At 42.6% G+C, this 23,951-nt stretch overlaps 1 protein-coding gene across 1 annotated transcript; it reads right to left on the reverse strand.

Annotated features, from left to right (window-relative positions):
- Positions 1-4,838: 4,838 nt before the first annotated feature.
- Positions 4,839-22,176, reverse strand: rp1l1b (rp1 like 1b). Its single transcript, XM_030345907.1, has 3 exons — positions 21,532-22,176; positions 18,504-18,669; positions 4,839-18,353 (listed from the first exon to the last, which is right to left on the reverse strand). The coding sequence occupies exons 1-3, from the start codon at positions 22,060-22,062 to the stop codon at positions 6,055-6,057; spliced, it is 12,996 nt and encodes a 4,331-aa protein (XP_030201767.1). The 5' UTR covers positions 22,063-22,176; the 3' UTR covers positions 4,839-6,054.
- Positions 22,177-23,951: the final 1,775 nt, after the last annotated feature.

Here is a 23,951-nt window from a genome sequence, read left to right on the forward strand (position 1 = left end):
CAATGACTGCCCCTGGGGTATTGCGGTCTGTAAGATAGTAGTTTGTCTGTTTATGTAATGCAGAACCCCCCTCCCATCCTCTGTAGGGATGCTACACTACAGCAATAATTTCCTCTCCCTTACTGTAGATCCTACTGTAAATGCCGTGGCAATTCTTGACTTTAATACTCTCATTTATTTTCCGATATACCAGGGTCCTGAAAAGGACCTGAAAAAACAACTTAATTTGACGCAAACAGCTTGTTTAGTAATCTTTAGTTTGATGTGGTATTGAAATTATGCAAACCAAAAGTATTTATTATTGCAGGAAAATACATGTATGTAGATCAAGTCAAAACTTAAAAAGTTGAATAGTTAAAAATGGGAATAGGTCAATTGTGGATGGTGTGAAATGAAAAGAAAACAGAAAAGCATTCCTGGTTTGACTGTTTGTCTGGCCATTTCTTTGTGTGTTTGTGTGTGTGTGTGTGTGTGTGTGTGTGTGTGTGTGTGTGTGTGTGTGTGTGTGTGTGTGTGTGTGTGTGTGTGTGTGTGTGTGTGTGTGTGTGTGTGTGTGTGTGTGTCTGGCGCGCACACTCTGGTGTGTAAGTCAAGCCTTAAGTTTTAGTGTGTGTGTGCGTGTGTGAGCGTGCGTCCGTGACTGTCTGCGTCTGTGTGCGGGAGTACCTGTCTGTCTGGCCTTGTGTCCGGGTGTGTGAGTGTGTGTGTGCGTGTTTGAGTGTGTGTGTGCGTGTCTGTCTGTCTGACCTTGTTTGGGTGTGTGGGTGTGTGGGTTGGGTGGGAGCCTTTTCAATCCGTGCATGGTTTCCATGACACATTCATCTCCTTTCCCCTGGCTGTTCAACCTCTAAGTTAATTGGTATTTTGTCATATCCTGTTTGAGCTTATACAGTACTATTTGGTTTTGCTTTCAACCAAAGCAAAACCTTATGGGTCTACTTTCTAATTGCTTATATTAATTTATTTAATGATGTATTAATAATGTAATAACAACCGCGTTCGACAAAGAAGGGGGCGAAACAAGCCACATAACGTAAAATATATACTTTTATTGCAATTCAGTTTTTATTAGTCTAATAATTAGTTACACATTTTTGATTGATTGTCCTTTATTCATTCATGTTTATTATTTCACACAAACACAAACACACACACGCACACACACACACACACACACACTCACACACACACACACACACACACACACACACACACACACACACACACACACACACACACACACACACACACACACACACACACACACACACACACACACACACACACACGTCATTAATATAATTTCTTTGTACATCTCTGCACTTTTACGTATAGTAGATTACTACTTTTCACACTTTTGATTTATACAGTGCTAGGATTATTTCGCTAGAACATATAATGAGTCTTTGTACGAATCCAGAACGATATATTCCACTAAGGAAAAACTTTAGAAACCCATAATTATGAGCTCACTTAATTTATATTCACCATTAAGAACACTAGAGGGCGACAGAGCTTGCAATTGAATTCATGACATGGGAATTACCCGATTGGAAGGACAATGCCATATTAACCGGCGATTTGCCTAACTTTCGCTGTCCCCATTACAATAGGTCACTTTGCACCTCCTTAAGTGAGGTGTGAAACTTTGCTGAGTCATGTCCTGTAATACAGGTCCGGTATCAGTTTCAGCACGCACCGGGCCCATGTGAACGTGAATGGAGAGTGCTCACACATTGATTCATAAAATCCTCTCTAATGCTCAATCCATCATCAGGGAGAAACAATGCTCTCCACCTTTCCCACTTCATATCCCCGACACGCTATTCTCAACACAGGGGGCTGAGGGGATACCCCCTCCGGCTGGTCCACAGGAACAATTCAACCAGGACATAACATTTAGAATAAAGTAAATGTCCTTGATAAACAATACTGTATTCGGATCACAATGTCATGTTCTTCATTCTGTTTGAATCAAATTGAAAAAAACAACAACACTTGTAAGGGAAGACATCACTCAGAGTTGGCACGTTGCAATCTATGAAAGCCTGTGGAACCATAAATCTTCTCGCGCCGGAAGTGTTTGTTTCCTATGGGGTGGTTTAACACGGCGCGCAACGTGGGGATATTACTGTCTGGGCAACGCGTCGCACGTTTTTTGTTTAGGACCACCTGTGTTGCGTGTGGGTACGCTGCTGTTCTGTAGTTCTCAGTAGGAGATGACCGCAGTGTGGTTCTCACATATCGGGGTGCTGCTTGCACACACACACACACACACACCGACATCCATCAACCTCCAAACACACCGGCTTACTCTCACACATAGACAGTAGCAAACAGCATGCATACACTGACTTTAATGCTACACACAGGCACGCGTGCGTGCCCATACACAGACGCAAACAATGGCATGCTCATTAATTCATGGACACAAATAAACGTACACACTCCAACACACATGGCCATTCATGCACAAACACACACTCACAAACAAGTGCACACACACATTTACACACACAAAAAAGTGAACACACACCAACATACACACACACACACTGAGGCAGAAACACTCCCACATGTCTATACACTTGCGCACAAACATTCCCACACACACTCTCTCTCTCTCTCACACACACTATGGGGGAGGCTGCAGGTGCATGCCGAGCTTGGCTAACTGCTGTTGTTCTTTATGTTCCCCTCTCCTGGACTTCCATCAGCTCTTGTTTTCTTCCCAGGCCCTTGCGGAAGCTGCCGGGCTCCCCAGACGCCGCATCCTGCCTGCAGAAGGCCCATAAGTGGCCCCACAGGATAACCTGAACAACAGTGGGAAATAAGAGCGAGCGTGGAGGCCTCCTGTGGTAGAACACAGGCATGGTCACCTGTGTTTTTCACACACACACACACACACACACACACACACACACACACACACACACACACACACACACACACACACACACACACACACACACACTATATATAAATATAAATGCCGACTGAACACACAGGTGCAGAGCAACACACACATGCGTAAACAGAACACACATGCAAACACACACATGCATACATGCAGATGCACATGAATGCACACACACACACACACAAACACACATGGGAATCACAGACAACCACACACAGACACACACATACATGTGCTCAGACACACACAATCAAACATACACACACACACACACACACACCTGAAAGCCCCTCATATGCCACTTCCATCACTTAGGGATTTATGTGTATCTATTAATACAGGCCCCGTGTGAACGTGTGTTATGCGTGTGTTCTTATGAGTCCCTGTGTGCGTGAGAGGGATGATAAAAGTGTGATTCATAAGTGAGAGGTTAATGCGTAAGGTCACACACACACAGAGCTATCAAAGTCTATCTAAGCGTCTTAGAGTACCATATTAAGCGCTATATAAATTTCATTTATATTATTATTATTATTATTATTATTAAAGTGTGTTAAAAAATCTCAATTCACAATGAACCTGGATGTAACCGCAAGTCATCAATAAACCGGATTCCGTAATGGATAAACTTTTGCCAAGAGCTAACCTTGGCTAATACCATGTCTTCCACCATTAGAGCAGGAGGCTAACATATTAAGCTACCTAACACAGTATAAATAGGTAGAGATAGCATCGAGTGAAAGATTTTTATGGATTTCTAATATTCGTTGAAAATAATGCAAAAAAAATAATGCACTATTGAACTGTGGGAAGAAATTATTATAACATTTGCTTAGAACATTTCTTTGGGTTGGATGTTAATTATAATGTAATATATTCATAATTTGAAATAGGCCTAATTAAGATAGAAAATTAAGCAAAATGAAACAAATTCAGTATGACACAATACATGTTGAGGTACAATACATCCTCATAAATATGATACCTCTTCTCCAGTGAAAGGCTCTTTCCCTTTTTAAGGAGAAACATCTGGGTGTGTTGAGTTCTGCTGGCGTTCTCTGCAGCTGTTCCTACGGCCGACGTGTGCGATAAACACTGTGAGTGGGAAACCCCCACACTGGTTCACTCCCCCTCTCTTCCACTGTGACCCATGGAAATAGCTTTGTGCCAGCTAGCAGGTGCTTCCTTGAAAAAAAGTAACTTTGCTTTTCCCAAACATTTTAGGGAATTGTGCGATGGAAATGGTTGTGACTTGGATTGATGGCTTATTTGTGATTCCAGTTGAATTGAATGACTTTACATCATAGACTTTGACCTAAAGTCTGAATGTTATTTAGGCTAACCTTATCACATACATTAAATCATGATCATTAATAGACATTAACCGTATAACTTATGAACCTATATAACACTATCAAATGTATCACTATCAATCTCACATCTTACAATTTAAACATATTCTGATGACAGGTACTAGTAGTCATAGGCCTATGTCGAAAAACTATAACAACTCAAACTCTGGATTATTGATAATTTTTCATGGTTAGGTTAACATTACATCAAATTACATCATTATATCTTTACAAAGAGAGGAAGTAAGAATGTGAGTTTTTAAATGTGATTGAAATTCTATCTCAGGAAACCTTTCTAACACTTAAAAAGCACAAGCTAAATTGAAACTGATATTTTTAAGACCGTCAAAAGGAAATACTTTTCCCTAAGCAAAAGCTTAGGGTAAAGCATGTTTAATAGAATAGTCTCAGCACAGTATGACATTAATTTATTCTAACCACAGGAGGCAGCGAGTAAGAAGTCTGTGGGAGGAAGTCTCAACCGCAACCTTTAAAGTCAGGTTTTAATCAACACGTAATACAAATTACAGACGTATGACAGGGTCTAGAAATAAAATAGTCAAACATCACTTACGCACATTTTTATTCAACAAATGAGTTACAAGTGCGATCAAAATGTGTGTTGGACACATACATATCAGATACACATACTTAATATCATCATCAAATAAAAATGGCTTGAACTGCATTTTCAAGTTCAAGCCATGTTGGTAAGCCCCTGGTGGTAGGATATCCGTATCTCCTTGGATTGGTGTGTGGCATCATATTTTTAGCAGGTAGCTTTACTCTACACAATGTTTTCATTAACTTGCAAAGTTTCAGGTGGATAAGTGTGCAAAGGTCCATTCCACTGATCTTCATTGACAAGCTTCAAAAGCATTTTGGCTTTCCATAAGGGGATCATAAATACAACAGATATCGTTTGTTGTTGAGGTTTGGGTTGATGAATAAAGTGCAGATAAACTGGTAATTGAAAAAAGAAAAATAATATGTATGGAGGATTTCTGTGCAGATTTGTCCAAAATTGCAATTATGATACATTATATTGTTTTCTTTTATGTATTTAAGCAATAAAACCAACCATGTAAATATGCCAATAAGTATCTTCACATATATATTAGGGATTCCATGAATATGTTAAATAGCTAACAGTATTTGAATTAAACAGACTCAAGTTACAGTAAAGTAGATACAGTAGAATCTATTGCGAAACGCCTGTGTTTTAAATACCTTAAATATACCCTTATTTTTGTCTAAGGTTGACAATTGTTACAGAATACAGTACTTAAGAAGTAGTTAAATATATCAAGTATTAATGGATTTCCTTCTTTGTGGCTAACATTCACAAAAGCTGCAATGATGTAATAAAGTGCTTTATATATAAATCACGTGACTGACATGACCATCTTGAACGACCCTAAAAGTATAGCAGCATGGTCTTGACAAATAAGCTCTATTTTTAAATAACTAACCTGAATTTAATTAGGAATACACATTTGACACCTCCCTGAATCCACCAATAACAAATGTGCATGCCCTCATTCGAAGCCATTCTTTAGTTAACTTTAGACACATGGGTAGATAATGCCTGGGGATCACAACGTCTCTGATGGATCCATGCTGATATTCCCTCATTGATGGGTCTAATCTTCTCAGAAGTTTCTCTGACATCACTGATGTCTGTTACATATCAGCTCTAACTGTATCCTCTCAAGGTTTCTCTTTAAATATATTTACCAATATTCCCTCATCGTTGCTTTTCTGGCTGTCTCTGTCAATGTCTCATGGGATTTTTACGACACTGTCTGAGTCTCCTGCATTCACTTCGCTGACATCGGATTCTTCGATGTCAGCGTAAGCTCCGCTCTCTGACTCTGCGCTTACTTTGACTAAGGAGTCCAGCGTCCATGATGCTTTCGCCTCTGCAACTTGGTTGCCTTCTTTGTCTTCATTCGTCTCTGTGGAAACAAGTTCTACTATCTCCCCCTCGTCAGTTTCTTGCTCTTCTTGATTATCTGAGTCTTCGTCTTCTGCCTCATCGTCGGCAGAATTTCCTTGGTTCTCGATCGCCGCGCCCTTCTCGTCTTTTGCTGACGTCTCCAAGGGTGCTTCGGTTTCATCCTGGCATCCGTCTCCAATAACCGTTTCACCGGAAGAAGCTACGATTTCCTTGGTTTCATTATCGTTGTCATCTTCTAGTTCTTCCACTTGCATGTCCATTTCATTTGTTCCATGTATGTTGTGTACTGATATGTCTTCAACAAGGTCCTCTGTATCTGATGCTAGAACTGATTTCAGCTCTTCAACGTCATCTTGACCATCTGTCGCATCGTAAGATTTGACCATGTCATCTTCTTCACCCTCCTTAGTAATACAACTTTGGTCATCTGTTGGTTCCTCTCCTTCGTGTTCTTCAGTTTGACATTGTTCTTCATCTTCAGTAGGCTCATTAACATCATCGGTAGCTTCTTCTTCCTCCCCTGTAGTTTCATCCTCTCCGATCTCATCAGGGGCAGATACCGCCTCTGAGGACTTCGCTTCCATGTCATCCTCATCCTCAGAACCATCTCCAGTGGTTTCAGATGCTGCTGGTCTTTGGCTTTCGTCAGTCTGATTCCCGATATGGACTGGCTCCTCGCTCATTTCACCCTTGTCTATATTTTCTGTCGATGCACATTCCGTAGACTCTTCGGCACTGTCGTTTTCATCAGTTTCTGGTGCCTCTGTTTCGGCTGGCCCCAATTCTTCATCTGCAGTTTGATTCACTGACTGCTGCTCGACTTTAGAAGACTCCAGGTCATTTCCTTCTTTGCCTATTGATTCAGATCCTGCAGATGTATTTCGTTCTTTTGGATCATCGTGTATTACCTCAATATCCGGTTCAGGGCATTCAGCGGTCTGGTTTAGCTCATGTTCCTCTTCTCCACATGTCTCAGCTTCACAGCTACCTGATTCAGTCTCTTGTCCAGCAGATTCCCCTCCGGTTGTGTTGATGACATCACTGTCTTGATGTCTGTCCGCTTCAATGTCCTCCTCCTCTTCGTCAGACAGATCTTCACAGGTGTTTCCTTCACCACTACCTAAGTCGGATTCAGTGTCGGCCTTGGAGGTTTCTTCTTCCACAGTTTCATTCTCAGTCATGATTTCTTTGGTGTTAACCTGTTCAGGAGTTTCTTCTTCTACATCTTCATTCTCAGCCGTGGTTTCTTCAGCATATTCCTTCTCAGATGAATCTTCCTCTGCGGATTCAGCCTCAGCCAAGATCTCTTCTGTGTTTTTCTCCTCCGGCATTTCTGCTTCTGTAGTGTCGTCTTCAGTCAGTATTTCCTCCACAGCGTCCCCAGATGTTGGTTCTTTTCCAGTTTCATCTTCAGCATTGTCCTGCTCAGATTTTACTTCATCTGCAGTTTCCTCCTCAGGCACACTCTCTTTGTCGTTATCCTTCTCAGAAGTATGTTCTCCTGCAGTTTCATCTTCATCAATATCTTCCTCAGCATGGTCATTTTCAGACATTTCTTCATCTGCAGTTTTTTCCCCAGCCACATTGTTTGTGGAGTTGTCCTCCTCAGTAGTTTGGTTTTCTGCTGTTTCGTCTTCAGTCATGGATTCACCCTTCTCAGATGTTTCTTCCTCTGCAGATTCAGCCTCAGCTATGATCTCTTCTGAAGGGTCAATCTCAGATGTTTCTTCTACTGCAGATTCAGCCTCAGCTATGATCTCTTCTGAAGGGTCCTTCTCTGATGTATCTTCTTCTGCAATTTCATCTTCAGTCATTGTTCCGTTGGTGTTAACCTGATTGGGAGTTTCCTCCTCTGCAGTTTCATCTTCAGCCATGGTGTCCTCTGAAGCGTCCTTCTCAGAAGTTTCTTCCGCTGCAGTTTCATCTTCCTCACTTTCAGACATCTCTTCATCTGCATCCCCAACCATGTTGTATTTGGAGTTATCCTGCTCAGTAGCTTCCTCTTCTCCACCTTCATCATTGTTTTCGACATCATTATTTGCTTCATCAATGTTTTCTTCATCATTGTTTTCTTCATCATTGTTTTCATCATCATTGTCCTTCTCAGATGTTCCTCCTTCTGCAGTTTCAACTTCAGCCATGTTATCTTCTTCCCGGTCCTGATCAGATGTTTCTTCTGATGCAGATTCATCTCCAGCTGTGGCTTCATCAGCATCCTCTTGCTCAGACGTTTCGTCTCCTGCAGTTTCATTTTCACCATTGTTTTGGTCACTATGGTCCTTTTCAGAGACCTCTGCATCTTCAGTTTCCGCCTCAGAAACAATTTCCTCTGCAGGATCGTTCTCAGATGATTTATCTTCTGCAGATTCCTCCTTGGCAATGAGCTTTTCAGCACTGTCAATCTCAGACTCTTCTTCTAGTGCAGTGTCATCCTCAGCCATTGATCCTTCAGAATGTTCAGTTTTTGCATCCTCAGCACTGCCCTTCTCAGATATTGCCTCTAGGGCATATTCATCCTCAGCCATTGATGATTCCGAATGTTCCTGCTCAGACACCTCTGCAGATTCTGCCATTTTCTCTTCACCGTGGTCCTTCTCAGAAATTGGTGTTTCGGCATCCTCAGTCATGATTTCTTGAGTAGGATCCTGGTCAGATTTTTCTTCTTCCTCTGTTCCATTTTCGACAATATCGTCATCGTTATTACCCTTCACTGAAGTTTCTGCTTCGGCAGTTCCAACTTCAAGCACTGTTTCTTTTGCATCGTCCATCTCAGAGGTTTCTTCTTCTGCAGATTCTTCAGCATTGTTCTTCTCATAAGTGTTTTCTAGGTCAGATTCATCTTCGCGAGTGATTCCTTCCCCATTGTCTATTTTAGTTTCGTCCTCAGTCCTTATTTCTTCCGTAGATGTTTCTTCTAGTGCAGATTCATCCTCAGCCATGATCTCATCATCATTGTCCTTTTCAGATGTTTCTTCTGTTTCTTCTTCATCTTGAGTGATGTGCTTCTCAGATGGTTGCTCTTCTGCTGGCTCCTCTTCAACCATAAGCGCTTCAGCATTTTCCTTCTCAGATGTTTCTTCTTCTGCAGTTTCATCCTCAGCCTTGATTTCTTCAAATTTCTCAAATGTTTCTTCTGCCGGTTCTTTCTGCCCAATACACTTCACTTCTCTCACAGCATCAATAATAACATTTCCTACAACAATTTCTGCTGCTATATTTTCATTCACGGTTTTGGCAGCATGTTCAAGGTTCGCTGTAGGTATAATCATTTGCGCATTTGCAGTATCGCTTTTCTTGGAATGTAGAATTCTCGCTAAGTCAAAAGCAATCAATAGAGGGGCAATATGCATAGCCTTGGCAATGATTTGAGGCTGTGATCCATTTGTGTTATTTTTACATGATTCACATTCACAGAATTCGTCATCCTTTTCACTGCGCTGGTCACTGTAAGATGTGCCCGTGTTCTTCCTAGATATTAAACTCCTTCGTCCCTCACTTCTCTCAGTTGAATTACATGATATGGCCTCTTTATGAGTTGTTGCTTGTCCAGCCCGGGCTTCGGCCTTCCTCAGTTCACTGTCTATACTAGCTTGTATCCTTTTTCGGACTTGACCTTTTAATTCACTTATCATGTCGTCTACCTCTTCATTATCACCCAAGTTCCAGCGCACTTTGAACTCTGTCATTGCATTGACATAATGCTTCATGAACTGCTTTTGTAGTTTGTTTAGTAAATTCAACAGCCACAAGGGATCAGGATCTTGAGCAATCTTGAGGATCTTGTCCTTTTGACAGGCTCTGCCAACTACTGGATATTTCTCAACACTGCCACTTTCATTTCCTGAACTATTTGTGCTTCCTGAACTCTGTGGTGTTTCTGGCAATTCCCTTGGACTGTCCATATTTCTAATTGTTTCATCTGAGCCGGGCTCGTCTTCCTTTGGATCAGTGTCTGTTGTTTGTCCCATTTGTCTATCTGGTGAAAATTTAGCATCCCTGTGTATGTTTTGTGATAGCTCTTTTGATGCCCCAGCTATTGATTCGACACTTGCTTCGTCCACGGCCTCATTGACTTCTTGCACCTTCATCAGTGTGTCTACCCCCACATTGCCATTGGTTTGGCCACCACTGTTTACGCTGCTGTTCCCAGAGCCAGGGGAGCCACTGTTGACATCTACACCCGATGATGATGTACGATTTAAGTCCTCGTCTGGGGAATGATGAACATTATGCTTTACTCTTTGTCCGCTTTTTGAAGGCTCACAAAGCCACAAGGACTGTAGGATATTCATTAACTCTCTGTATTTTTCATCTTTGGCATCTTCATTAGCCGGATCAAACTCTATTAATTGCAAGTTAACAAGGCAATCCAAGAGACCTTGAGCAGAAGTGCTTAGTTTACGTCCATACACTGGGGAAATTTCAGGTAAACTGTTACATCGATCCGTCTTTGGACTTAAAAGCACTTTCATCACCTGCACCGAGGACTGAAAGACCTTTGATGGGTCATTTGTCAGATCACAGTTGCAGGTATATTCTTCCTTTGAGGTGTTTGTCTGATCACTTGATTCAGGGATGTTGTTCGTCAACCCTCCATTGGCTTTATGAGGTTTCATGACTTGTTCTGCAGCAGACTTCTCAGTGTTGTCCACCTCTACCATTGTGCCGATACCCTCTGTGAGCGCAACATTTTCATGTCCTTCTGAGTTTCTGTCAAATTCGTCTACATTGTCGTACATTACATTGTCAGCTGGGATGTTTTTCAACCACTCACTGACAACCTCTGTGGGTGATGCATTTGGTAGCCTGGATGGGACAAGATCTTCTGTCTTCGGTTGCGATGAACCTGTTCTGGTCCTATTGAAGACATTTGAATTTGATTGGTTATCTGCCTGATGAGTGTCCGACTTTTCATCATCAATATCTGAAAACGGAAGTGACTGTGACAAATCACTGTCATCCTCGGAGCCATCGTGTGATATAAGCAAAGGTTCGGTTTTTGTTTTTGGTTTCTCTGATATTTTAGATTTTTTTGACCTGACTGACAGACTTTGTCGGTCTTTCGCAGTATGTGTTAGTGCATCTTTGGAAGGGGTTGATACTTTTTTACATGCTGAAATATTTGACTTTGCAGACGTGGCACTGGGTGGCCTTTCTTCATTATCCTTTATGTTCACAAATGAGATCATTGATGACTTTGCACAGATGAACGATTTGTCTGTTTCATTCGTCATTTCTTCATTAACATCATCAATGTCACAGTGAGAAACCTTCGTTTTTCTTGATACAGCAGTAGAAGTTGACTTTGCTGACTTTACTGACAGCACAGTTGTCTGTCTTTCTTCAGCCTCGACATCAAGTAAGATACTTCCAGATACATTTGAGGGGCTAGGTTTTCTAGAGAGGTTGGATTTTACAGATGTGTTTGACTGGGCACTTGCTACTCTGATTGCATTATCCTCTTCAGTAGATCCTTCATCAGCAATGCATCTTTCAGAACTTTCAGGGGTGACTTGAGATGCCATTGTGGTTCCCAATTTTACAGACCGATTTGACTTGGCGGATTTTGCTGACATGGAGCTTTTTGATCTCTTTATATTTCCTTCTGCAGCATGTCCTTGATCTTGAATAACATCACTAACCTCTGAAGGACATTCAGATGTCGTGGACACAGCACTATTAGCTGACTTTGAAGCAGAGATGTTTGATTTAGCTGATTTCACTGACTTTGCACTTGCTCTGTCCATAGTTTCTTCTTCTGCAGGTCCTTTAATGTGCATATCATCACCATTTTCAACAGGGCGTTTGGAAACTTTGGGTTTGTTAGATGCGGTTGAAGTTGTTGACTTCACTGATTTGGCTGATTTAACTGACAGGGAGCTCATAGCTCTTATCAGAGGTTCCTTGTGATCAACCAAGGTAGCTTCAGTTGGAACATCAGAGTGCTTGGACTTTGTAGATCTTAGAGAAAGGTTTGATTTTGCAGATTTTGCTGATTTTGCTGATTTTGCTGACAATGAGCTTGGCGCCCTCCCATCAGTATCAGTTTCAGAAGTTTCCTGAATAATAACAATAGGTGCAACTGGGCCTTCAGAAACATCTGCTTGTTCATTTGTCATTGTAACATTTGACTTTTCGGATCTTATACTTGATGGTCTTTCAAACTGAACTTCTGATGCCTTTGAACACATCAATTTTGCAGAAATGCCGGATTTTGCAGAAAGGCCAGACTTTGCCGACCTTTCGGACATGTTGCTTGGCGCTCTGACCTCTGATTCCTGTTCGGCAAGTCCTGCATCCAGAATATCATCTCCATGACCAGTGGTTAATTCAGAAACCTTTGAATGGGCAGATACAGTTGAAACGTTTGATTTTTGGGATTTGACTGAAACGATGCTTGGAGGTCTATCCTCATTGTCAGTGGCGTGTAATTCTGACAGATCATTTGAGTTTGACTTCATTGAACTGACAGAAACAAGAGACTTGATGGATTTTGTGGATGCTCTGTCTTCGTTGTCATTGTTAATTGAAATATCTCTTTGTTTGGATTTCTTTGATTTAACAGATTTACAGCTTTCTGCTTTCTCTGTCGTTAGCTGGCGGTTCTTTTCTCCATCAGGACTTTCAACATCTGATAAATCAGCAGATACTGAGTTTTGGTTTCTCATGAGAATTTGAGAATTTTCTGTTGTATTTGAGACGCAACTTCCTGCTCTCTCTTCAATATCATCTTCTGTATCTGCGATAAGCTCAACCCTTTTTTCTTCACTATCTTTGGATTTCTTCAATATTATTGATGATGCATTGGATTTTACCGATTTGTTTGATTTGGTACTTACACAGGACCTTGCAGACTTTGCTGACAAGGCACTTGGTGCTCGGTCCTCAGGACCATTTGGTTCATCAGAAACATCAGCTGTGCTTTCAGAATGTGCACTTGCTGGTCTCTCTTGAGCTTCCTCGTTATTTACACCGTGGACTTTGTGTTGGTTTCCAGAGGCCTTTGAGATCCCAGATTTTGCAGAAGACTTTCTGGAGGTTCTGGAGATATTTGACTTTGTTGATTTGGCCGACAGGACACTTAGTGGTCTTTCCTCACTTACAAAGGCTTTTGATTTATTTGAGATTCCTGATGCATGTGATTCTATGGACTTTATTGATGTGGAACTTGCTGGTCTTTCTACATTGCACTCGTCTTCTGCAGTATCTTCCTGCGACGACGCCACAGGGGTCTTTGAGATCCCAGATGTTGCAGAGATGTTGGACTTTACTGACATTGCGCTTCCTCGCCCTGCAGTTTCCTGTTCATTCGCCATTTCATCAGGAAGATGACTTGCATCTCCAGCAGGACTGGCTGTATTCCTTTTAGAAGGATCTCCAGGTTCTCTTGATGTCGTCGATTTTGCAGAACGATTTGACCTTGATGATTTAGCCGACATGCCACTCGCTGCTCTTCCACCAGGTTCCGGTTCAGCCTTTCTGTCTTCAATTGCGTCTTCTCCATCTTCCCCATCAGGTTTGTCAACATTAACAGATGGAACTTCCGCTTTTCTAGATCTAGCAGATACATTGGACCTAGCTGATTTTGTTGACATGGCGCTCGTTGCACGCTCTGTCGTTTCTTTTGCAGTGGTTCCATTGTCTGGAACATCACCTCTATTTACAGTCAAACTTTCTGAATCCTTGGATTTGTTGGATACGCCAGGAGCATTGGACTTTGCTGATTTGGTTGATTTTGAGGACATATTACTTGGAGCTCTCACCTCTGTCTCAATCTCTACCAAATCACAGTTTCCATCAGTAGCATCAGAGCATTTAGACTTCTTCTGCCTTGAAGAAACATTAGATTTGGTCGATTTCAGTGACATGGCGCTTGATGCTCTCTCTTCTATGTCGTTTTCATTCTCTGTGTTTGCTTCAGATTTAACTGCAGAAGACTTTTTAGAGGTTCTGGAGATATTTGACTCTGTTGATCTGGCCGACAGGACACTTACTGGTCTTTCCTCACTTACAAAGGCTTTTGATTTATTTGAGATTCCTGATGCATGTGATTCTATGGACTTTTTTGATTTGGAACTTGCTGGTCTTTCTACATTGCACCCGTCTTCTGCAGTATCTTCCTGCGACGACGCCACAGGGGTCTTTGAGATCCCAGATTTTGCAGAGATATTGGACTTTACTGACATGGCACTTCCTCGCCCTTCAGTTTCCTGTTCAGCCACCTTTTCATCAGGAATAGGACTTGCTACTTCAGCAGGGTCTCCAGGTTCTTTTGATGTCTTTGATTTTGCGGAGCGATTTGACCTTGATGATTTAGCCGACATGCCACTCGCTGCTCTTTCACCAGGTTCCGGCTCAGCCTTTCTGCCTTCAATTGCGTCTTCTCCATCATCCCCATCAGGTTTGTCAACATTAACAGATGGAACTTCAGCTTTTCTAGATCTAGCAGAGACATTGGACCTAGCAGATTTTGTTGACATGGCGCTCGTTGCACGCTCTGTCGTTTCTTTTGCAGTGGTTCCATTGTCTGGAACATAACCACTATTTACAGTCGAACTTTCCGAATCCTTGGATTTGTTGGATACGCCAGGAGCATTGGACTTTGCTGATTTGGTTGATTTTGAGGACATATTACTTGGAGCTCTCACCTCTGACTCAATCTCTACCAAATCACCCTTTCCATCAGTAGCATCAGAGTATTTAGACTTCTTCTGCCTTGAAGAAACATTAGATTTGGTCGATTTCAGTGACATGGCGCTTGATGCTCTCTCTTCCATGTCATTTTCATTCTCTGTGTTTTCTTCAGATTTAACTGCAGAAGACTTTTTAGAGGTTCTGGAGATATTTGACTTTGTTGATCTGGCCGACAGGACACTCAGTGGTCTTTCCTCACTTACAAAGGCTTTTGATTTATTTGAGATTCCTGATGCATGTGATTCTATGGACTTTTTTGATTTGGAACTTGCTGGTCTTTCTACATTGCACCCGTCTTCTGCAGTATCTTCCTGCGACAACGCCACAGGGGTCTTTGAGATCCCAGATTTTGCAGAGATATTGGACTTTACTGACATGGCACTTCCTCGCCCTTCAGTTTCCTGTTCAGCGACCTTTTCATCAGGAGTAGGACTGGCTACTTCAGCAGGATCTCCAGGTTCTTTTGATGTCTTTGATTTTGTGGAACGATTTGACCTTGATGATTTAGCCGACATGCCACTCGCTGCTCTTTCACCAGGTTCCGGCTCAGCCTTTCTGCCTTCAATTGCGACTTCGCCATCTTCCCCATCAGGTTTGTCAACATTAACAGATGGAACTTCAGCTTTTCTAGATCTAGCAGAGACATTGGACCTAGCCGATTTTGTTGACATGACACTCATTGCACGTGCTGTTGTTTCCTGTGCAGTGGATCCATTGTCAGGAACGTCATCATCATCATTAGATTTTGTCGATTTCATTGACATGGTGCTTGAAGCTCTCTCTTCCATGTTGGTTTCATTTTCTGAGTTTTCTTCAGATTTAACTGCAGAAGACTTTCTGGAGGTTCTAGAGATATTTGACTTTGTTGATTTTGCCGACAAGACACTGAGTGATCGTTCATCACTTGCAAAAGCCTTTGAGTTATTTGAGATTCCTGATTCATGTGATTCTATAGACTTTCTTGATATGGAACTTGCTGGTCTTTCTACATTGCATTCGTCTTCTGCAGTATCTTCTTGCGACGACACAACAGGGGACCTTGAAGTCCAAGATCTTCTGGAGATGTGAGAATTAGCTGACTTCCCACTAGATCTATCTCCTTCGTCTGTGATAATTTCATCAGACATCTCTACACATTGGTCGGACGGAATTTCAGAGCATTTAGATCTTTTTGATCTCCCTGAAACATTAGAAATTGAGCTTGATCTGTCGTTTTCAGGTTTGTTGAATTCCTCTACTGCAGTGTCTTCAGCAGAGATGTCATCACTTTCTACAGCAGTAATTTCAGAAAATTCAGATTTTTCTGATAAAGCTGATTCATTTGACTTTGTGGATTCCGTGGATTTGAATGAAATGCAACTGGATGCTGTCTCTTCCATTACATCCTCTGCATTTTCACCATCCAAATTATCATCATCAGCAGACAGTGCTGAAGCATTTGATTCTACTGACTTTGTTGGTGTTGTGCTTACTGGGCTCTCTACAAGTTCAGGAGGAACTGTAGATGTCTTTGATTTAGGCTTAGATATTGCAGTGTCCTCATCTGAAACCAAATAACGGTGAGATCTTTTTGATCTATTCGATCTGTTAGAGGCATTAGACCTGGCACTTTTTGGCCTGTCCGGAAATTCCTCTTCAGTATCAGGATCATCAGGAATGTCACCAGCTTCACTCTTTGCTGATTTGGTTGATTTGACTGACTGCATACTTGGAGCTCTTTCCATTGGTTCCTCGTGATCATCAGAGGATATTTCTGCTTGAACCTCAGACGACATTGACTTTATTGATCTGGCGGAAACATGGGAATTGGTTGATTTCGCTGATTTGTATGACGTGGCACTAGACACCCTCTCATCCTTTGGTTGGTTCTCATAAGATCCTTCAGCTGTTTCATCATCTGTATTTTCAGCACCGTCATCTTTCATTGTGTCTTGCTCTTCTGGACTTTTATTTTTTGTTGATCTATTTGATCTTACAGAAGCTCCTGATCTTTGTGACAAGTGGCTAGGGGCTCTGTTTGCATAATCACTTGGTTCTGGTGGAAGCTCCGATGCCTGTGAGGTTCTAGTGGAAGTGTTCGACCTAGACCTGGATGACATGGAACTTGTCACTCTGTTTTCAACTACCTCTTGAGCACTTTCTGCTTCATCCAAAACTTCATCCATTTGCGCCTTCTCCTCAGTAGAGTTTTGAACTATTATAGTCTTTTTAGGGCATTCGGGATCTTCATCCTCATTGATGAGTATTTCCCCCGAAGAGGTGTGAGATTTAACAGACATGGCACTTGATGACTGTCGTTTCTCAATTTTTGGGCTATTGCTATCAGGTGTATTTTTGATAGGGTCACCCAAAGGTACACATGTGCACTTTGTCTTTGATGACTTAGAAGTTGTTGATAGTGGTGAGGACATTTCTCTCCCTGGAGTTGAAGCTTTCGATATTATTTTGGACATTCTTGAATGAGCAGAAGCAACGGATCCTCTACTTCGGGGGCTTGGACTCCCTTTTTGAGCACATAAATCTGGTCTTGAAACCCCAGTAGGAAGATCGTCCTCCTCCTCGTCATCTAGGCTCTCTGTGAGATGCGTTAAGATCATGGAGGAGGCACTGATGGCAGAGCAGGCCCTTTCTTCTCTTTGGGTTGGAACCAATGTTCCTCTCTCTGGTATTTCCTCAGCACTGTCGACCCCGTCGACCACGGCAGATCCTCTCTCAAACATCTGAGGGGACACGGCGCTCGTGATCGTGCAATACTCGATGGTGTCCACTGTATTGATGGTGCTCTCCACCCATGTCTCCGTCTCCACCACCTGCCCGCCGCAATCCTCACTCGACATTGAGGTAGTTTGTGTGTTTTTAACCTCCGTCCTCTTGCAGACAGTTGTGTGCGAGGACGCGCTGGAGCTCGACGACTTGACGTTGCCGCCACCTCCCTGCGCTTCTGGAATCGGTCGGTTGGTCCAGGTGTGGTACTCCTGACATTGATCACAGCAGTGGGTGCAGTGGGCCTCCTCCATGTGTTTCTGGTAGCGCTGGGTGAGACTCAACTCCTGCGTCTCACAGGCGGAGACGACGCACTCCGATTCGGAGCAGCTTTCCACGCTGCTCTGCTCGAGGTAGTAGCCGCACCCCTGGCGCTGCTCGCCGGGCTTCGGACCTCCGTTCCTCGTGACCTGCGTGGACCACTGCAGCGTCTCGTCGTTTAGGAGCCGGAAGCGCACCTTCATTTCCATGGAGAGGCTGCCGTCCTCGTTGACGACAACGCGTTTCTCGATGTCGTCGTCCATTACGGCCTCTTCTGGGTTGGGGTGGGGGTCCACAGGCTCCAGGGAATTCCTGCCGCCTGGCAGCGGCATGTCAGGGAATCTGTTGGTGCTGCCGTTGGTTTCGGGCTGGGTTGCAGTTTTCTTTTTCTCGACACCTTGGACTGGAGAGAGAGTTGGAGAGAGAGAGAGAGAGAGAGACAATTTAGACTGAAGTAACCGTATCTGTTCTATTTTCATAATCTCCGACAGATGAGATATGATAAATTAATCATTTAACCAATTCAATTTTTGTCCTTGATTATGTTACTTACTCTCCTGTTCCTCACCACAGCCAGTGGAGCTCAACCTCACATGTAATCTGGGAACTTTTTCATCCCCTGTTTTCGGCAAATTCTCGAGGATGGCGGGGTGAGAAGGCTCACGTCCTACGCAGATAAGGACACTCGGGCCGTGCAAGAGACCATGCACGCTGTCTATCTGGAAGGAAAGACAAGAGTAACATCAACCAATTGCAACTATTTGAACACCAGGAGTATGTGGATTTGCCATGGCAAGTCATTTCTTAATCGACCCTACAGTCACATCCACTGTGCGACCCAGATGTATGATGGATAGATCAGCCTACCATTGGGTACAGTTCACTGGGTAGACTTGTAGGTTAATCTATCCATATCACAGCTATAATACACAAGTCCTTGAATTAGAAGTACCAGAAGGGATTATTTTTACCATTTCAATATGACGGGTACATATCAACGTTCTAATTTCATGTTGATATAGTTTATCTTAACTCCGTAATAAGAATGAATGGATGATGAATATCAATATGAAAAAAATAGTATCTTGAAATAATTGCTAATGTACTGAAGATTGGAAGGTTGTCTCCTGAGTGCATGAGTGCCAGGGGCAGGATTTATGCTGAGACTCAGCCAAGGTATCCCGGCGAGTTTATTGAACTAATCGGGCATAATCCCCTGTGATAATTAGATAATGGCAAGCATCCATTGTAACTCATGAGTTTCAGTATCACACAGGGAGATTATCTGCTGATTTAAGGGAGAGAACAAAACTAAACACATTAACTGTAAATGCAGGAGCCTAGTGATTGTAATCCATAACAAACAGAATAATTTCTTTATGATTGATATGCTGTGGGGTCTACAGTTGGTACTGAGTTTTGCCCTGTGCTGAAATATGTAAAATGTATATATAATATTGTTGTTGTGGTAAAGTCAATGTGTAACAAGACGGTATTTAATCCTTAGACGCCTGGTATGATTAAACGACAATTAACAACTTTTAAATGGCACTTCGGATCAAATGGCCCTTAATCCTATTTCCTTATAAAGGAGTTTCAGAAGAAAAAAGGTTGAATAATCACACCTTGCTCGCATTACATTCTTTTAATTATCAATGTTTGAATTATATTAATAGGATATCCTCAGTAAAACTGAAAAGGGTTGAGGGAGATATCGATCAATCCACTTTAATTAAACCTCACTTATGACCAACATATGGGGATGGACAGTAATTTAATTACATTAAACTATTGAAACATTTAAAAAAATACTCCCTATGCTGAATGTACTTCTCATAAAGGCTTCTAAAACTTTGACACAGAGCCTGAACGTGTGAAATATTGAAAGCCATTCCGATGTGATTTGGCTGCTAAGCAGAAGCATTTTGATGACGATGCAAATTTTAAAACACACATTGCTGTATCTACTGTCACTTAAAACAGATGAATGCCTTCAGTCCAGTCACACACACCAGCCCCAGGTATGGATAATTAATTGCCTGTGTGCAGGACGTGTTTCTGAGACTCCTCCAGATTCAAACTAAAGGCAGAGGGACGATCCTCCACATTGACCTGTTTCTCTCAAAAATAGCTCAGACGTGACCAAGATGAATGGGGGCGTTGTGGAGATACACACATTCTAAATTTATATTCAGGAAATCTTACTGTATTATAGGCCTATAAGGTTTCTGCGGGTATGAGCATGCAAGCCATATCCAAACGTGTGTGTGTGTGTGTGTGTGTGCGTGTGTGTGTGTGTGTGTGTGTGTGTGTGTGTGTCAATGCACTGTGTGCACACGTGTGTGCGTGTGTTTGTGTGTGTGTATGTAGATAGATAGATCCTTTAATAATCCTTTACAGGAAATTACAGTGTCACAACAGCGTGGACAGACATAACAAACACACATTCCCTCATATGCTAAAATACTTAAATACTACAATAAATACAATAATAAATACTAAATACTATAAGGTGCAAAGTTAATTTTGTGCATTGTAAAACCGTATGGCAGCTGGTATACAGGATGTTGGTATGTGTGTGTGTTTGTGGGCCTGTGTGTGTGTATGTGTGTTGTGTTTGTGCATGGCTCAATGCTATCTATCCTACAAATCTCATCAAAAGGTTGAAATGAATCAGTTAATGTCACATTAAACACATTAGGCGTTATTATGTTTAGTCTCTGGGTTACAATTATATTTTAATGTAAAAGTAGATGTGACTAGCTTATATACACTGATCTGTTTAGCATGTACATGAGTTGATCTATGCTGATAAGGCTGCTCTCACAGAGGCTGGAGAGTCTGTATTCAAGTCTAGTTATCCCTGCATAATATCCCTTATAGCCCTCATAAATCCATATGACAGCAATACAACAGTATTGAAAAACAGGCCACACGTGTGAATTATTAGTGCTCTGTTGTAAGAACTCTACTCCTAAGTAATTGTTCTAACATCAACATGTTCAAATAAACCTACATGTGAATATTCTCTGTGAAAGTCTCATCCCACTTTTTGGTGTCTTTAGTCTATACACGGCACCTCCAATAGAGTGGTCACGTTAAAGGAGCTCACTCGAAACATGAGATTGAAGTGGAGCTGGCGTTAATTCTAATTTCTGTCACTAGAGGCCTCCCTTTCACTCTGCTTCTCAATCCCTAGCCCCCCAACCTATGGTCACAACACGCCATCCATACCTGCCCATTAAAGTCGTACACTGGAATGGAATCATGTACAATACTCAATAAGATTACACTATATTATGATTATTTAACATATTACGATTACTATTATATTAAGCATTGACTATTATTATGAAAGATTAAAGAAGCTGAAAATCTTTTGCTACTATCATTAGGCTATATACATATCTATATCTATAAAAGAAAAAAGCTTTTGCTAGCACTACCAAAATAGTATCCCTTACGTTTCTCTTGATATTCACCCTCATTTCCCATCTGGGATGACCAAAGTTAACTTTCTAACCTTATTTTCTAATCTTATACCTCCAGGTGGCCGTTGATGTGGACGGTGTCGGTCTCACCTTGTGGCCCTCGGAGGTGTACAGCTTGCGGACGCGGTACTGCATGAGCTCAGACACCTCCTCCAGGAAGAGCCCCAGGCTCCTGGGGGCCCCATGGTGCAGCGCGATGCTCCTGCGGTACGATGGGTCGCTGTTCTTCACCAGCACCATCGTCCGGCTCTGAGTTCTGCGCCGATGCTGCTGCTGGTGGTGGTGGTGGTGGTGGTGGTGGTGACCGAGGTCCTGGTCGTCTCTGGGGTGACCCGGTGGGGGGTCCCGCGGCCTGGTCGGCCTGGGGTGAGCGTACCCTTGTGGTGGAGGATGAGGATGCCCGTGCTGAAGGTGGTGTTGTTCGGGTGGATGCTCATAGGGCGTCGGGCGGTGGTACCAGGAGATCGGGGGGAGGTACTGTGTCTCCGCGGCGACCGGGGGGGCGTCATGGTGGCGGAGGTGGTGGCGGTGGTTGGCCTGCGGCCATTGGTCGGTGCACAGGCAGCACCCCTCCACCTCCTCCGGGTGGGCCTGGTGGTGCCGGGGAATCCTGGGGAACATGGAGGCGGAGGAGGTGGGGTAGAGATGCGTGGAGGGAGGATAGGGTCCATGGGGGGCGCCCCTGACTCCGCCCCCTAGCGCCTGGAAGCTCTGGTAGGGTCGCCTGTGGGCGGACATTTGAGTGGGGGGGGTTTACCGGGGGGGGGGGACTTGAGGGGGCGGTGGGGTGGGGGGTATGGATATGGATGGGATTGGGGAAAGTGTTCTCCTCCTCAGACCAAAGAGAGCCAGAGGGCAGGAGTCAAAGCAGACAGGGCGGGATCGTCATGGCAACGCGCTTCTCCCCAAGGTGGTGTCGATGCTGATGTCCGCATTCCTGTGCATCCCTCGATCCTGAGAGGAGTGTAAAGAGAATTGGATTAGATTTGGAAATTATTATTATTATAATTTTTTTTTTTTACTTTATCATACTTTGAAATTGAATCATTTCCGAAATAGGAACTATATTTTAAGTGTTGATGATGATTCAATTGTACTTCATTGCACTTAGAGTGCTCAATTATATATTGTATCATTGACTGACATGACATTATTTTGCAGTCACCTTTTTGAGCCCTTGTGATATCAGTCATTCATTTGTGTATTTCTTAAAATTATATAACACTTTTTGATTAACAACACACCACATTAATTCATCCAGAATGCAGTTGCATCACTTTTGAGACTGAGATTCCAAGTCTTTATTTTCTAAACTGGATGGGATTAAAGCAGAGAATGAACCGACAGACCAAACGGTTGCGAACCCCCGCAGCCAACACAATCCTGGGAAGATCCCAGCGCAAATACAGACAAGGACAACAAGGAGCGAGCCGCAAATAAAACTGTCAAGTCACTTAAGATAATGAGCTTAAGTCCCCATTTGCTGAGAAAGTGGATACTGCCTCGTTGATGGAAACTGTCATGGTTAAATCAAATATTTTTCACACACAACACCCTGGTCCTGTATGGTTGGATTAACCACTTATAGAGCCAGAAGAATAGATCAGCTTTGCTGTCGCTGAGAGACAATAGGGGAACAGACTATTGTATGATTATATTGAGTGGATGCCGGCAAGCTCAGAGATATGAAATCAAAACATCACTAATTCTGTGATTTGGTGAAATAGAGTGAGCCTGATGGGAAAAAACAACAGCTATGATTTGTGTTCAGTTGCACTGACAAAAGGTAGACATTTAGATTATGTTTAAATAAAAGGATTCTCCCCTATTGAACATTAAAGTTTTCAAAATAGCTGGAAGTTGGCCTAAATTATCTTAAAAATGCACATTGTGGACTGACTTGGTGGGACAACTCGCCATTGCTCGCTCCTTGTAGGCAATATGCCTTGCAGTGACCCAAGTTCGATCCACGCCTGTTGTCCTATGCTACATGTCATTCCCTCTCTTCAAACCACTCTCACGTCTATAAAGGCACGGCAATTGTATCCCAAATAAGGCTCACATAATTTGATTGGCCTGTGGAAATGCATATACAAAGTCAAATTCATGTTGTTTCTTTCTACATATTTGTTCTGCCTTGTGTAATTACGTCAGAGTTTGATTTTTTTTTTTTTTTTTTTTGTGATGATTTCCACCTCCTGGACCAGGTACGGCGAGGCAACACAGGACTCCTACCCTTTGAGTCCCGTGTCACACACACAGGTTTTTTATGCAAAGTAGTCGAAACGAGGAAGCAAAAAAACTTTCCCTAAGAGGTGGTTGACTAATAAGAGAGGTTTGTCCAGTTGCGCACAACTACAGATTCTTTCATTGGATCGTTAGTTGCAGAAATCTTCTTACAACGAGTTGGAACAACTAAGATATGGTCCTATACTAGCCCACATGTGACCATATATAAGGTGTGTATATAAATGTGTTATATTTGCCTCGTAGTCATTGCCATACAAGCA

Source organism: Gadus morhua, chromosome 21, assembly GCF_902167405.1.
Source record: "Gadus morhua chromosome 21, gadMor3.0, whole genome shotgun sequence".
Lineage (NCBI taxonomy): Eukaryota > Metazoa > Chordata > Actinopteri > Gadiformes > Gadidae > Gadus > Gadus morhua.